Below are 14,302 nucleotides of genomic sequence, written 5' to 3' on the forward strand. Positions count from 1 at the left end.
GGGCAATCCAGTCTCAAGGAAATAACAGATTTGTGCAAGTGACATCCTCCTCCCACTCTCCAGAGAGCAGACATTCTTTAGCAGCTATGATATTGTAAAGATTTTTCTTTAAGAAGCTCAGTAAATACATATGTCTAGCTATTAAATATCAAACAGCAGCTCTCTTGGAGTGACATGGTGAGGGCATTACATGCCCAGCCTAAGTCTGGGTTCCCAGGTCATCCCCAGTGCTGCTACTGGCAATGACAGCACCTGATCCCAGACCAGACATGCTGAGGGCTTTGCTGGCTGCTTGGGTAACATTCAAATACCACAGATTGGAGTCCTGTCTAGGGTGTTTTAAAAAAAAAAAAAAAAAAGGGCAAAAAATGTTAGAGGGAACTGATTAGTCACAGAGCTCTTGAACCAGCGTCTGTATTGTGCAACAGCTTTGCATGTGTGAAAGGCAGAAGGAAATGGAGGGGTATGGGAGTGATTATTTCAAAAAAGAAATTTGCAATCCTAGAGAAATATGAAGAGTCCTAACCTGAAAATCTTAGTACCTAGAACCTTGGGGAAAGCATTTCAGACAGAAGAGATTTGTTTTCTCCCTAGATACGTTCCAAATTAGAAGCCATTTAAAATAATGTTTTTTCAGAGTTAGCTTTCTCTTTTCTGTCATCTGTTGTATTCATACCATGGGCATCAGTGATTGCCAAAAACCTCAGACTACCACAAAAGCAGAAATAAAGCTATACTAAAGTAGTTATTTCATACACTGGCCAAATATTATACAATACTACGCACAACCAAGTTCAAAGGATGCAAAAGTGACACGTGCTAACGTAACAGAACAGCCATTTTTTAAAAAGGTTAATTTAAGAGCTAACACACCCTTGGGGAAAGGAGAGAGAACAGAGATCACTTCAGGCTGACAGGGCTGTCTTATGCCTTCTTTGGGGGAAAAGAGAAATCTGTGAAGTACCTTGAGCATTAAGCCAGAATAGTTTTAAAGCTATAGCTCTTCCTCAGCTGCCTAGGGGTCAGTACACTCTAGTGTCCTATGTACACTTTTAAAAATAAATTCTCAGTTTGCTCATAACATTCTTGTAGAAGTCTAAAATTTTAAACTTACCATTCCCAGACTCTTAAACTCTTGTCATCAGATGTGCTCACAAACCTTCTATTTTCATCCACAAACACAATGGTGTTGACAGCTCCCAAATGCCTATCGTATTCCTGCACAATCTCACCACTTCGAATATCCCACTACAAATAAAGAATCAGAATAAGGTCTTGTTATTTACTACATATAAAAAATAAATTGGTGGAAGAGATATTAAGCAGACATACCTGCACAATTTTCTTATCTGACATTCCTGCAACAAAGAGGTTTTGTTTATCTTCATCAGGATTGAATTTGACACAGTAAGGAACCTTCCTGTTTGTGAACCTCGAAATACACTGCCCTGCAACAGAGAAGCCATTCATAGTGCATCAGGTTGGAAGTTCTATGGGCTGATCAGTTCTTTGCTGGTATGGATAAAAACATTCATTTTACTTCTACTTTACTAGCAGCAGAAAATAATCGTTTTAAAGCTCTTGAGAGTATTAGAGGGTAGAATTTGCCCTGCTCTTTGATCAGACCTTTCAAGTGTTTGTGCCTGCACATGTATAAACACATACAAACCTTTCTACAGCTTTCCAAACAAATGTAACTGCTCAGTACTCTGTATTTCATCAGGGCATAACAAGGACATCAGGACTGGTCAGGATATCACAAGCCAATCACTGTCTTTGCAAAACATCATCTCCATCAGGTCAAAGGTCTTCTTGGCACGAGATTTACACTCTGCCAAGAATTCCTCAATACTAAGCCTAGAAAATGGGAACAGCAATCCAGCTGCAAAGCAAACCACTAACCTCTTCTCACAGCCTCAACTGTAAATACCCCGTTTACATTTACCTGTAATTTACAGGAGCCTGTCTTAATGCAAAAGCTCAATATATTTTTCAGGTGTCTGAACTACTGAGATGGGACTCAAGGCTGGAGAACTTGATTTATACCTTTCTGGCTGTCACCTGTATGAGACAAGTGGCACTGCTAACCAAGAAAGCCAGTGTCTTTCTCTAACATGGAAACTTCCTGTCTTAGGAACAGGCTGGAGTTTAAAACAATATTGACAAGGTCTATTCTGTATCATCTTAGCTCAAGAAACTATTTGGAGCAGGACATTGCAGAGCAGCTTCCAGGCAGTTATGTGAGAGCACCAGACCTACCCCTCCACTTCCCATACCAGCAACTTTTCTTATTTAGAGTGCTCTTCAACTGCAGGCTAAGTGAAAGATCAAGTGAAATCACTCTTCTAAATTAAGCATGTTTAGGTCTAAAGTGTGATTTCACTACTTAATTTTAGGCCTGTAAATGTAAACATGCAATTAACTGATCTGGTAAAATTTTGTCTTTTTGCTGAAAATTGTTCTAGCATTACAGAGAACCATCAGACTTTTCACATAAAAAGGCAGATGAAATACAGGTATCTCGGTAGCATCAATTACACCATTACAGATAACAGCAAAACATTTTGGAACAAAAACCCCAATCACCCTGAACACTGAACTATGTGATGATCTTAAGTATAATTAGAGATAATCTGACTGATAATAAATGTTGATATTTGCTGTTAAATACAGTGCCAAGTAACAGTGTCTACAAACAGAAGCTGCCTACCTGTTTCGGTGTCCCAGAGTTTCAGATAGCGGTCATACGCAGCACTAAGGAACCGAGTGCCAGCATTGTTAAAACAGATGTCTCTAACAGCTTTACTATGTCCTAAAAGATGGGGGGAAAAAAGCAATGATAAGCTTTTATCCATTCGTGCTTAGAATTAATATTTTCCCTTAAAAATATTGTGCTCAACGCTCCAGTCTTTAACAATGCAAGGAAATTCCTTCCTGCAGTTCTTCGTAAGTACTAATAAAGGTTGATTCAAGTGAGAAAGAAAAAGTAGCTCCAAAAGAATGATGAGGATAAAATCCCCACATCTCTAAACCACAGGAGAGAAATAATAGTATTGCACAGAACTAAACACTGTGCAGCAGTCATAAGTACACAAACAGAATTTTAAGTACTGTTGGCTTCAAAGATTGTTCTGGTCACAGTTAAGAGCTGTGAAAGAAGTGTAAAAAACCATAATAAATGCCACCATCTAATGAAAAAGAGGAGAGACAAACACTATAGGAGATACATTTAAAAGAGAAGCATTTAAAATTAGAAAACAGGTATGAAATATGGAAAAGATGAGATCAGATAATTACAAGTGCTTTCATCTGGTGTTAGCCTCACTACCCCTCAACTCCAGTATTACATCTGACCACTGCATCAGACTTGTAGATCTCCTTAGTTAAAACACTGGCACATTAACTTAAATATAGCAAGCCAGCAGGTGATTCTAGTTGATGAGGACCTTCTGAGAAAAAAAAACCCAACAGAACAGTGGAACTGTTCAGAAACAGCAGTCTATTGAGAGCCTTTTTTGAGACATCATCTTTGCCACACTGTTGTAATCAGAAATATTACGTGAAAAAAAGGCTTCTTTGTTGTTACTCAACATATATTCACTCAGTGTTCTAGAAATGTTCCCATCTCAAAAGGAGAATCATCTGCTTTTGTTCTGCATTCAAAGCAACTAAGAAGTCTGTACTTCTCTCTCAGCAATCTGCTTTAAAAAGCACCTGTTACATGAACAAAGGCAGCACCTGAATCTAAACACACCCCCCTTCCCATGCTTTAGCACTAGAAACTCAACACAGAACAGACCACCTATTTAAGGTGGAATCATCAGACCACAAGATACCCTCACTGCATTAATACAGAGGTCTGCTGTTCTCAGCGTGGAGATGGGGCTATTTAATGTCACAGTTTTGCCTTTGGAGAGTAGATTTACATAAAGTATTGACGACTTCAGCACACTAATGTTTTGTTTTAGGGGTGACAGGGTGCCAAAATCACACTGAATACTGTTTGCCTTAGATGCCTACAGGTGCTGTGATAAGTTAATAAACTAAAGCTAAGCTAACCTAAATCCTATCCTTCCTTGAAGCTGTTTTAAATATCCATCAGTTTAAAAACAGACCATTACCAATAAATGTTCGTAGACATCTTCGATCGCCGTAAACTTCCCACAGCTTGGAGAAAAGAAGTTGGGGGGGGAATGGGAAATAAGAGATGTCAATTGTTGAACAATAACGATGCTGAAGTTAAGTGCAAACATACACAACAACATCTTTAAAGTTACTTATAAACATATCACATCTACTGATGTAGATGTATTCACAACTAACCAGGAATTCACAGGAATGCTCTGTCACCTTTGTGTTAGAAAGCTCCCTTAATGTAACTAACCCCCCCGTACCATACTCCAACTTTAAAGCCATAAGGTTTTGTTAGTAAAAAAAATATAATTAAAAAATCATCAGCTTTTTAATAGGACTAAAATGGGATTAGTTCAAACCCACAAACGCTTCAGTAAAATACTTCAACAGAACGTTGAACTACTGCTAGTTGTAAAACTAGGCCTCACAGAAAATGAATTATTATAACAAGGCAATAACCTGAGGAGCTTGACCTTCTAAATGCTACTACTAATTGATTAAGTCTGTTCTAACACCCACAGCAGTGTATTATTTCTATCTTGCTTCCAACGAATTTGTATTTTAAAATTCAAGGGAGAAAATTAAAAGTAACAGAGATAAAAGGTATTTGGCAGAAGTACCAAACGTTTAAGCATTCTACAATGCCATTTGCTATATTCAATGACTGTATGAAATACATATGTGAGAAGAGAAAAATGACTGACCTTAATTTTGCAATCCATAGAGCAAGACAACAGTATGTGCCCAGAGAGAGGAAACAGTCTAACTGCACTGACACCCTGTAAATAAGGACAGAATTAAAGAGTAAGCGGAGCATGTAGATACTTCCTCATCTGCCCCCTTTTCTAAGCAAAAAGCTAAAGCTTATCTTCAGAAAATACACAAATATCTTGAAAAGGAAGAACCAAGGCACATTCCATTTTAGAGACAGTGATGCTTTTGAACAATTGTTACTGGCAACAAACTGATTCACTCAACAGCTCTGCACACACTCTCCTTCAACGCTCACACCGTTACGGTGGTGAACACAACAAAGAAACACAAATCATGGGCTTGGGCGGCTGTTTCTTTACAACACCTTCTCTCTACAAACACCTTTTCACGTGGGGTGAGTTAGGAATTTTTCCACAAAAAAGGTTTCTGGCCAGCTCCATTTCTTGCATATCCTATCGGTGGCTTCTACTCACTGAACTCAGATTTTTGCACACAGCATCTTCACGTCTATCTGTATTTTGGATTCTCCATCCAGTGGAAGTCCAAAGAACCACCAATTACTCACGGTTTTGTATGTCCCTTCTTTCAATTTCATGTCAATTATTCATATTCCATCAAGTTCCTCCCACCCGTGGTTGGAGTGCTTTATCCTCCCTATTATTTCATACTAACATATCCCAGATTTTCCAGATTTGTCAGCCCATCTTTCTTTTGCTTCTCTCATGGCTATCATTATTCATGTCTTGTTTGAAGAAAAAAAATCTATTTTATATATTGGTATGTTTTAATAGGATAATAGGCAGAGGAGTGACTAGAGCTTTGAGGAGGAAATGATATTCTGGAAAGCACGGACAGTTACAGCTACAAGCTCTCTGAAGTATCAGTCTTAAAGAGTTCAGAGTTGTGACTCAACTGAAAAAAGGGTAAAAGAAAAACTGTTCCCTGCATCCTCCTTTCTTTCATCTTTAGGATATCACTAAGGTGCTATGTGTTGCAGCACAGCACATTCCCTCAAGCAAAGTGAAAATTAAAGACAAAAAAGCAGGCAATTGGGTATAAGCTTTACAAACCTCTTCAGTGAAACACTTAAATACCAAAATTACATGTATAGCTATGGGCTCTGGCACAAGAAGAAACTGCAAATGTCAAGTAGTGTCAAGAGTTTCTGTGGTGACAAGACACACCTCTCAAAGGGAAGAGCTGTAACGCTGATGCATCTTAATCACAAAACCTATGTAACTTTTAAAAAGTTTGATATGAAATATTCCTTAAGTAATTTTAAAAGTATATATAAATATAGATAAATAAATCAAGGATCTCTAGAATTAGCATTACTTTTATTCATGTGGTAGTCTGGGAAATAATTCCAAACCCTCCAGAGGTCACTGAATACTACTTGTCCCTTTAAAGGAGGTCATGAAGTCACTGTGTTCATGAAAAAGTATATGCAGGCAAACAACAGCATTTGAGCAGGCAAACCCCTTGTGTGAGTACATAATGCAGCCAAGTACAAGTGCAGCGTGTGAAGGTGAAAATGCTCCTTCCTTCTACTGATGACTCCAGTTTTATACAAGTTATGAATTTCACATACAAAGTGAAGTGGGTTTTTTTTATGATGCACACTCACAAACATGACTTCCTACCTTTGTATGTCCGGACCACACATGGATTTGTTTCTTTGGAAGATAGCACTTCTCAGGTGGCACTGTAGAACGGAGGTTAACTCCAACATCTTGAGGGACGTGAAGGTAAGATCTCCCCTGGTAGTCATACATTTCCTTAACTGAAAAGGTAAACACAGAATTCTGAGAATCTAAGAGCCTGTATTTGAAGAGGTTATAACCTTTGAAAGGCTCAACAGACACACACAATCAAGGTTTTGCTCAAGAGACAGCCATTCTGCTGTGAAGTTGGGGGAGGAAAAAAAAAAAAGGACCACTTCATAGGATACAGATTTGGAATCTTATTTGACATCAGTTGGACTCAAATTAAGCAATGTCAGAAAACTCTGCCTGTAATCTGATAATCTGATTATTAAAACAATCAGCCTCTGTTACAACCTACTCATCATCAAGCAGCAAGAGAGTTCCTCAGGCCAACAAGAATTTGCTTACGCTAACTCTTTATGGATTTATGTGCAACTCCACTCCTGACATTTGCTTGCAATTCCCATTCCAGCCAGCTCTGTGCTCTGTCAGTCTCATCAACCGAATTACAAACCAGGGGAAAAAAGGTCCATTTGGCCAGTGCGAACCAATACTGGTCATTGGTAGCCAACATCTGGTCTTCAACTAGATTTAAGATGTGACTAAACAGTCGGACGTGCAGGAGTGCATTGTGCATGGAAATGGGTATTTCTGAGCAGACTTGTGTTAGACAACCATGATGTCAAGCTGTGCACTGATAAAATTTCTTGGTTTCTGGGATATTATGGGAGTTTTGGTTGTACAAGTGACCTCCTGCACAGTATCAGTGTTTAAACACTTCTACAAAACAGCGTATTTCTTGAACATCTGTGTTTGAGAATATTAAAGTTTACCTGGTAAAGTCTTTCACTGTGAAGCTTCAGGTAGAGACCACAAAAAGTTGGATACAAAATAATTACTCTGTAAGGGGCACAATGGCTAAAACATCAAGTTTGTTGCGCTCACCACTATTCAATAGGTATTGTCATGATCCACTCTATATAATGAGAATGAAGTACTAATGCCAGCAATGCGTATCTCATTGCCACATCTTTAATACATATAAGAAAAGATGCTCCAGCTTGTCTGTCTGAGCCTGGCTGTAGAAAGCAGTATACAGAGACTCAGTTTACCTCACTACCTGTGCCAAGCAATCTAAGGCAGGGCTGTTTTGCATGCACAGTTGCAATAACACTTTCCAAAAAAGCTATGTGCTCACCAAACCATTGTCTTGGAAGGCACTACATGCTATAGGCTTCCATAGGGTAATTATTTGATACACAGTTATTCATAGCATGACAGCAAAAACATTTACATTAAAAACTGAGGAAGTATAAAGTCCAAGTGATTTTCTAAATCGTACGTAAGCCATAACTCAAAGCAGTACCTGATGGGCCTACTGACACATAAACCTGTAGTAATTCTGAAGCTGAAACTAAGCCAAGCTCGTAACTTTAAAATGTTTGCTTTGTAAAACAGGAAAAGGGATACGTGTGTCTAGTACCATTAAAAATAAATAAATAAATAAAGCCAGTACCCTGAAAGATGACATTTGCATGCTGCTCTTCACAGTATGAAGTGGAATTAGTCCAAGTTTATCTCTTTCCCTGTCCTTTACGCTTATGCCTGGGAGCGCTATTATCTCCAATACAGAAACATCAAGGTGCCTTAGCAAAACTGCTGGGGCTGTCTGCCATCCTTACTAATTAACACAGCAGGCAAGAAAACACAGTGAACAAGAAAATGAGAACAGGCAGCAAGATGCCATTACCATGTAATATAGTCTTCTCTTCTCCAGGTTTATCATCTTCCACTTTCCCTCTCTTCTGCCTCTTAGCTGTTATTTCATCCAACTCTTTCTGTTCTTCCTGGAAAAATAAAACATGACCCTGACTTTTAAAAATTCAGGATTGAGAGTCACGTAACGAAATCCAGAACTGATGGATTTACTGCTATTAAGAATGTGTGTGTTTGCTAGATGAGATGAGAAACATGTCTAAGCATCACTGAAGAGAATACCTTTATCAAAACACAGAATAATTAAAAAAGCTGTGTACACTGAAAATAATGAAATGTTATCTTTTTATTCATAGACTACAGATAAGCATCACTGACTGAACAAGGATGTTTGTTGGTTGGAGAGGGTTTTTTTGGGGATAATTGTTTTTCTGCTTGTATATTTCTTTTCCTTTTAAAAACTTTACTTCCAGTTCATTTCTTTTTAAAAAAATCTTTTAACCAGACTCTACACACAGATACAATTAATTTTATTTCCCAATAATTTTGCAGATAATTGAATGTGGAATATGCCAAACACCTTATTTGGACACGTCACCCAAAATGTTTCTATCAAAGCATAGCAGGGATCTTCTGCTTGGAAAAACTACTGGTGTAGCTGGATCTCTGTTAAAATCACTGCAACATACTAAGAATTTGTATCTATTGTGTTAAAGAGGTACTTACTTCTGATGGTTTGGCTACTTCTTTTTCATCAACATACTTCGCCCATGGTCCCAGAAAACCATCAATATTAGATGCATCATTCTCCTTGAATTTCTTCCTTTTTTCAATTTTCCTCTGTCCTGTTTCAAACACTGTTAAACCTGGAGAAAGAAACAATACATCACCCAGCTGCTAACACAGAATACAACATCATAGGTCACAGCGCAGCCAGTTTAAAAGGAAAAACACCACCACCGCTCCTGCCGATATACACTGCAACATGGAGGCAGCATGAAAGCATTTGAGCAGGGCTGACTGAAGCTTTGTCAACTCTTCTATGAACAGTAACAGAAGAACCACTTAAACTGTGTGTCATGGTTTGTTAGGGTATTTAACCATGCAGGTATCCAGGCATTTTTAACAATAAGCCTGCAGACTCTACGAATACTTCAATTTTCATACTTGAAAATAGTGCTGCAAGAGCCTTAACGATTGGCTTCTAATACCCCTTACCTCTCAGTTTCTAAAAAACAACCCCAAAACCAAAATAAGAAAAACCTCCAAAACCCCAACCACAACTGTGTATTTTAATTTAGTAAAAAGTCACACAATCATAGAAGAGCTTGGGTTGGAATGGACCTTGAAAGGCCATCTAGCCCCATCCTACCCTGCCATGGACAGGGACATCTTCAACTAGACCAGGTTTCTCAGATCCCCATCTAACCTGACCTTGAATGTTCCCAGGATGGGGCATCTGTGACCTCCGTGGGCAACCTGTTCCAGTGTTTCACCACCCTCACAGTAAAATATTTTGTCCTCTATCTCTAGTCTGAATCTATCCTCTTTCAGTTTAAAACCACTGTTTTCCTACAGCATCAGTAATTCTCATCTAGTGCTAATGGGCCAAAAAGTGCTTTGTATAAGCAAGGGGAAATAGGCAATGTAAAAATGAAAGTAATGATCATATAAAGCAATGGCACGTTAATGAAGGTTTCTTAAAATAAATGACTAAAACTCCATTATGAAAAGTTTGGTTTTTAAATTATTTTATCTTAGCCATTTCTGTTTAATGTCTGTAGCTGCTGTATCAAAATAACCCAATTTTCTTTGTCTTTGAAAAGAAAGAGTGAAATAACCTTGGACACAGAAATAAAGAACCTTTGTATCCACCTGTGAAGATGATGTTACAAAAAGATATGCAAGGGAAAGCATAACTGTAAAACATACACAGGTACAATTTTCCAATGCAAATAAGTCATTCTGAGTGTTAAATATCTTGCATCAAGAGTATTAATTACAAACCCCATGCCTCTGGTAGCCAATCCTCCCAGTGACACACTATGTCTTTACCATTTGGCAACCTTCCAATGGTTTTTCTACTTTCCAAATAAGCCAAACAGCTGAACTCTGCTGAGCAGAGATAATGTGCAACTCCCAACAGAATCCTAGGGGTTGCAGAGCGATCAGTTTGCTGCTCAGAAGCACAGCTCAGGCTATGAGCCCCACATACAAGTATCCTTATGCAGACCTATGACAATTTTAGCTAAGACAGAACTTAGGAGGGCCAAAACACCTCTGTTTTAAATATGTAGATCAATTCCATGCATGTCATGGCATATGCTAGGTTCCAATTACAAATCCTAATTTTAAATTTGACATAAGGATAGCCTGAAATATTTGCTACTTAAGGAAAACAAAGTCATTGTCGCTGTCCCCAGTCTCTCTTACTCCTTCACATTACAATTGCAACACATCATAATTTATTGTGTCTTTGGGTACACAGAAGTCTCTCATCACTCCTTCCTTTGCTGACACCTACACTCCATTTCTTAGTGAAGAAAAAAGTGGAAACAGTCAGTTGCAAGTCATTTATATGAGCTTTTGAGTTATTTACCTTGATTTTTTTCAGCTTCCTCTACAGAACCAATATATTTGGTAGCAACTTCAGGGTTATCTATAGATGGATCTAATGCATAACCTAGAACAAGAGAAGAAATAAAAATACTGTTATTTCAAGATTTTTTTTTTGTTTTGTACAGCTTTTATTACTCTCCTCCCCCCCTACATTTCATGGGGATTTTTCCCTGCTGACTCTAAAAGATCTAGGGAAGTGCAAAGGTTGACACTTAGAAATCCTATTTGCTTTCCACTTACTCTGGGTATTAGGATTGCCATAAAGTATTAAAATGAGGTCCTTGAATATGCATTGCTGCCAGAATGCTTCAATTTGCACAAGACAGAGGAGCAAATAAGTATAATGGGCAACAGTTAAGTTAAGACACAAAGAGAGGGTAGTCACAGAACCTTCCTGGTGGGAAGGGACCTCAGGAGGTCCCCTGGCCCAACACCCTGTTCCTCGCAAGGTCGATGCCGAATTTGGCTCAGTTTGCTGCAATAAGAACATTAGATTCTGAAACCCCATAGCAACCCCTCCTTGTTGAAACACAGCACGAGGAAAAGACTAGCTCAGAATCTAATGTTTGTGATGTGATTTTAAACAGATGCTGCTTTAGTTCAGGGCACTGCTCCTTTGTTTGAAAAGGAGGTAAGTCACGCTGAAGCCAGCCTGTTGCTGCCACACACACAGAGCCCTCCAGCCTCTGGCCCTGCAGCCCCCTGCCCTGCCAGCTACCTCTGCTGGGTCAAAGCAAGAGCTACTCATCTCTGGAAGTCCTGGAGATGGCACCAGCTGGAAGGAAAAGGACAGAGATGGGGGGAGAAAAAAATGAAAGCAAATGAAGTTTTCTAAGGCTTTGTAAATATTCTGTCTCCTCCAGCAGAAATTAATGTCAGCCTCTTCCTACCAGAGCTGGGAAAGCTTGTTCCTCAACTTGAAAGCTGTTGCTTTAACTAACGTGGATGGTATCAGAGGCAGCAGCAATGGTCTTTAATTTTTTAAAAGAATTAAGCATTCACATCTTCATTTCCTGATTACAACTATTGAGTGTCTTTAAAAAAAACCCCACCCAAAACCAAAACAAAACCTGCTGCATTTACTCTTATAAATAATTTATAAAATGTATCAGCATTTCATAGATATTCAGGTTATTTACAATTTTTGATACTGACATTCTCATTTTAATATGCCTATCTTACAGCTTTTCTCCATTTTGCCTGAAGTGAATAGCATGATTTTACAAGATTAAGATAGACAAACTTCCAAGGAACAGATGCACTGAACAGTTACTGACCACCAAGATGCTTTTTTTTTGTTGTTTTTGGAAAGAGTGCACCCTGGTGGACATATTACCCATTTTAATTAAACATTATTCTAGTGACAAAATGTTCCTTGAAGACCCAATGAGAATTTATCAGTATCAAGAAAGAGGTGGGGGAAGGAAAAGAAAAAAAAAGCAGTAATGAAGGTATTAAACCAGCAGGAAACATGTACAAAATCAAAGAAATCTTACAGCATACAACCCAGTTCCTCTATTTTTATTGATTCAGTAATGAACAGTGGGAGATAATGCAGTCCACCCAGAGACCAATGACCCACAAATGCACTTGGGTACAAGCAAATTAAGAACTTTGACATCATCCCAATAGCCAAAGGAGATCACCTCCCCAACCATTTCTCAGAAAGACTACTGTTGAGAAGATGTTTCAGTTCATTTATTTTTAGATGCTGGGAAAAAATATTATTGAAATTAGTGGAAGAGGCATTCCAAGAACACAGCAAGTGTTCCTGTACAAATGCAGCGATCCACCTGCAGACCAATTCTGAAGCTTCAAACCTGGCAAGACCCAGTTGTGGAACAATGGATGTTCAGAGGCTCCGTGAATACAATATGGGGAGAGAAATATATACCAATGCTCTCTTATGAAATATAAATTCCCACTATAAACTTTTGATGTTGCTAGGTGTTCTAAGCTGTTACTAGGATTTAGTTCCATGATAACCAAACTGAGCAGACACTGCAATTAGGCTTTTGCTAATTTAACTGCCTGCTTTTATTAAGCCACTATTTCAATGAGTTATTTTCCAAGCTATAAGGTTTCTGTTAACAGCAGAGAGATATTACTTTGGATTTATGTCAAAATCAATACAGTGGTTTACTTGTCCTCCAACTGTATTGACACAGTCTCTGGGACTGTTTGCTTGGTACTTGTAAAAGAGGGACAGTACTCTAATGAATAGGGCCCCTGGGCCAAGCGCAGCTTCCCCTGGAAGTGGAGACTTCTTATAGCTGGGTTGAACTTGGTCCAGCATCATTCTCACAGCAAAGCTCTGAACAATTTCTACTTTCTAATGGATATGTGAAAGAGAAACTCTTCTTTCTGGCTGGAACTCCTGGCTGGCAGCTGCAAAAGACAGCTTGCTTTTATCCTACTCAGCTGGTATGCCATATAATGTGCCCTGACTCCTACGTCTCCTTCGGTTTTATTTAGGAGGCAGATATTTCATGCTGCATTTTAGGAAGGAAAGGTACAATTCCACCTACTTGCATAATTTCAGTGCACCTGAAAATGGCTGGTTAAATAATCAGGCTTTGATGTGCATTCCAGAAAGACAGCTAATTAAAGTATGTTTACACCGTACTGTGCAGCGCAGCGTACAGAGACCCGAGGTAGCTCAGGTATGCGGAACAATACAGCTGGACTAATCCATTCTGACTGCACCGGCCTCTCCCCAGAATCAAAGGCATCAGAGAATAAAGTGCCTACAATTCTAAGAGGTAACAGCAACTGTAGGTATTTGCATGTAACATGAGTAGATGGGAAAAAAAAATCAGCAGTGTTATTTCCAAGTCAGTGTCATTTTAAGCTCTTAAAATATCAGTCTTACTGATGAAGTAATCCTGTTATAGCCAAGTTACTGAATACTTATAAAGAGCTTTGAGATTCATGGACAGAAGACTGTTTCTTATTTAATAAGACATTAATATCCTGTGAAGAAGAGATTTTAAAATACTAAACGCTCCATGAACAAAGCAGGCAGCTTCTAGAACAAATACTGATGCTGAAGTAATGATGAAATTATTTTTCTACTGTATTTGTTAACAGTTTGTGCACATGTACAGAAATGTAATTCTGCTTCTTAGAGAGAGAGTGGTGAGGTGCTGGAACAGGCTGCCCAGAGAGGTGGTGGATGCCCCATCCCTGGAGGTGTTCAAGGCCAGGTTGGATGGGGCCCTGGGCAGCCTTGTGTAGCTCCAGGCCTGGAGGTTGGTGTCCCTGCCTGTGGCAGGGGGGTTGGAGCTCTATGATCCTTGGGGTTCCTTCCAACCCAGGCCATTCTATGATTTTATGATCTACCTATGCCCACATAAATGAGAGCATATTGCCTTTTAAAGAACCCATAAAAGCCAGAGCTCAAATGTTTTCAA

The 14,302-nt window shown here is 38.9% G+C and overlaps 1 protein-coding gene across 1 annotated transcript in view; it reads right to left on the bottom strand.

Annotated features, from left to right (window-relative positions):
* The window catches only part of CDC40 (cell division cycle 40), a gene marked incomplete at its 5' end in the record, with an annotated part of 39,929 nt that overhangs the window by 9,042 nt on the left and 16,585 nt on the right, over positions 1 to 14,302 (bottom strand). The window contains 9 exons of the mRNA XM_084261405.1: positions 1,115 to 1,248; positions 1,333 to 1,448; positions 2,711 to 2,812; positions 4,122 to 4,167; positions 4,839 to 4,913; positions 6,492 to 6,631; positions 8,305 to 8,401; positions 8,997 to 9,136; positions 10,870 to 10,953. Of these exons, the coding sequence (XP_084117531.1) occupies positions 1,115 to 1,248; positions 1,333 to 1,448; positions 2,711 to 2,812; positions 4,122 to 4,167; positions 4,839 to 4,913; positions 6,492 to 6,631; positions 8,305 to 8,401; positions 8,997 to 9,136; positions 10,870 to 10,953 (934 nt within the window). The remainder of the gene's footprint in view (positions 1 to 1,114; positions 1,249 to 1,332; positions 1,449 to 2,710; positions 2,813 to 4,121; positions 4,168 to 4,838; positions 4,914 to 6,491; positions 6,632 to 8,304; positions 8,402 to 8,996; positions 9,137 to 10,869; positions 10,954 to 14,302) is intronic.

Source organism: Gallinula chloropus, assembly GCF_964237585.1.
Source record: "Gallinula chloropus genome assembly, chromosome: 3".
Taxonomy (NCBI): domain Eukaryota; kingdom Metazoa; phylum Chordata; class Aves; order Gruiformes; family Rallidae; genus Gallinula; species Gallinula chloropus.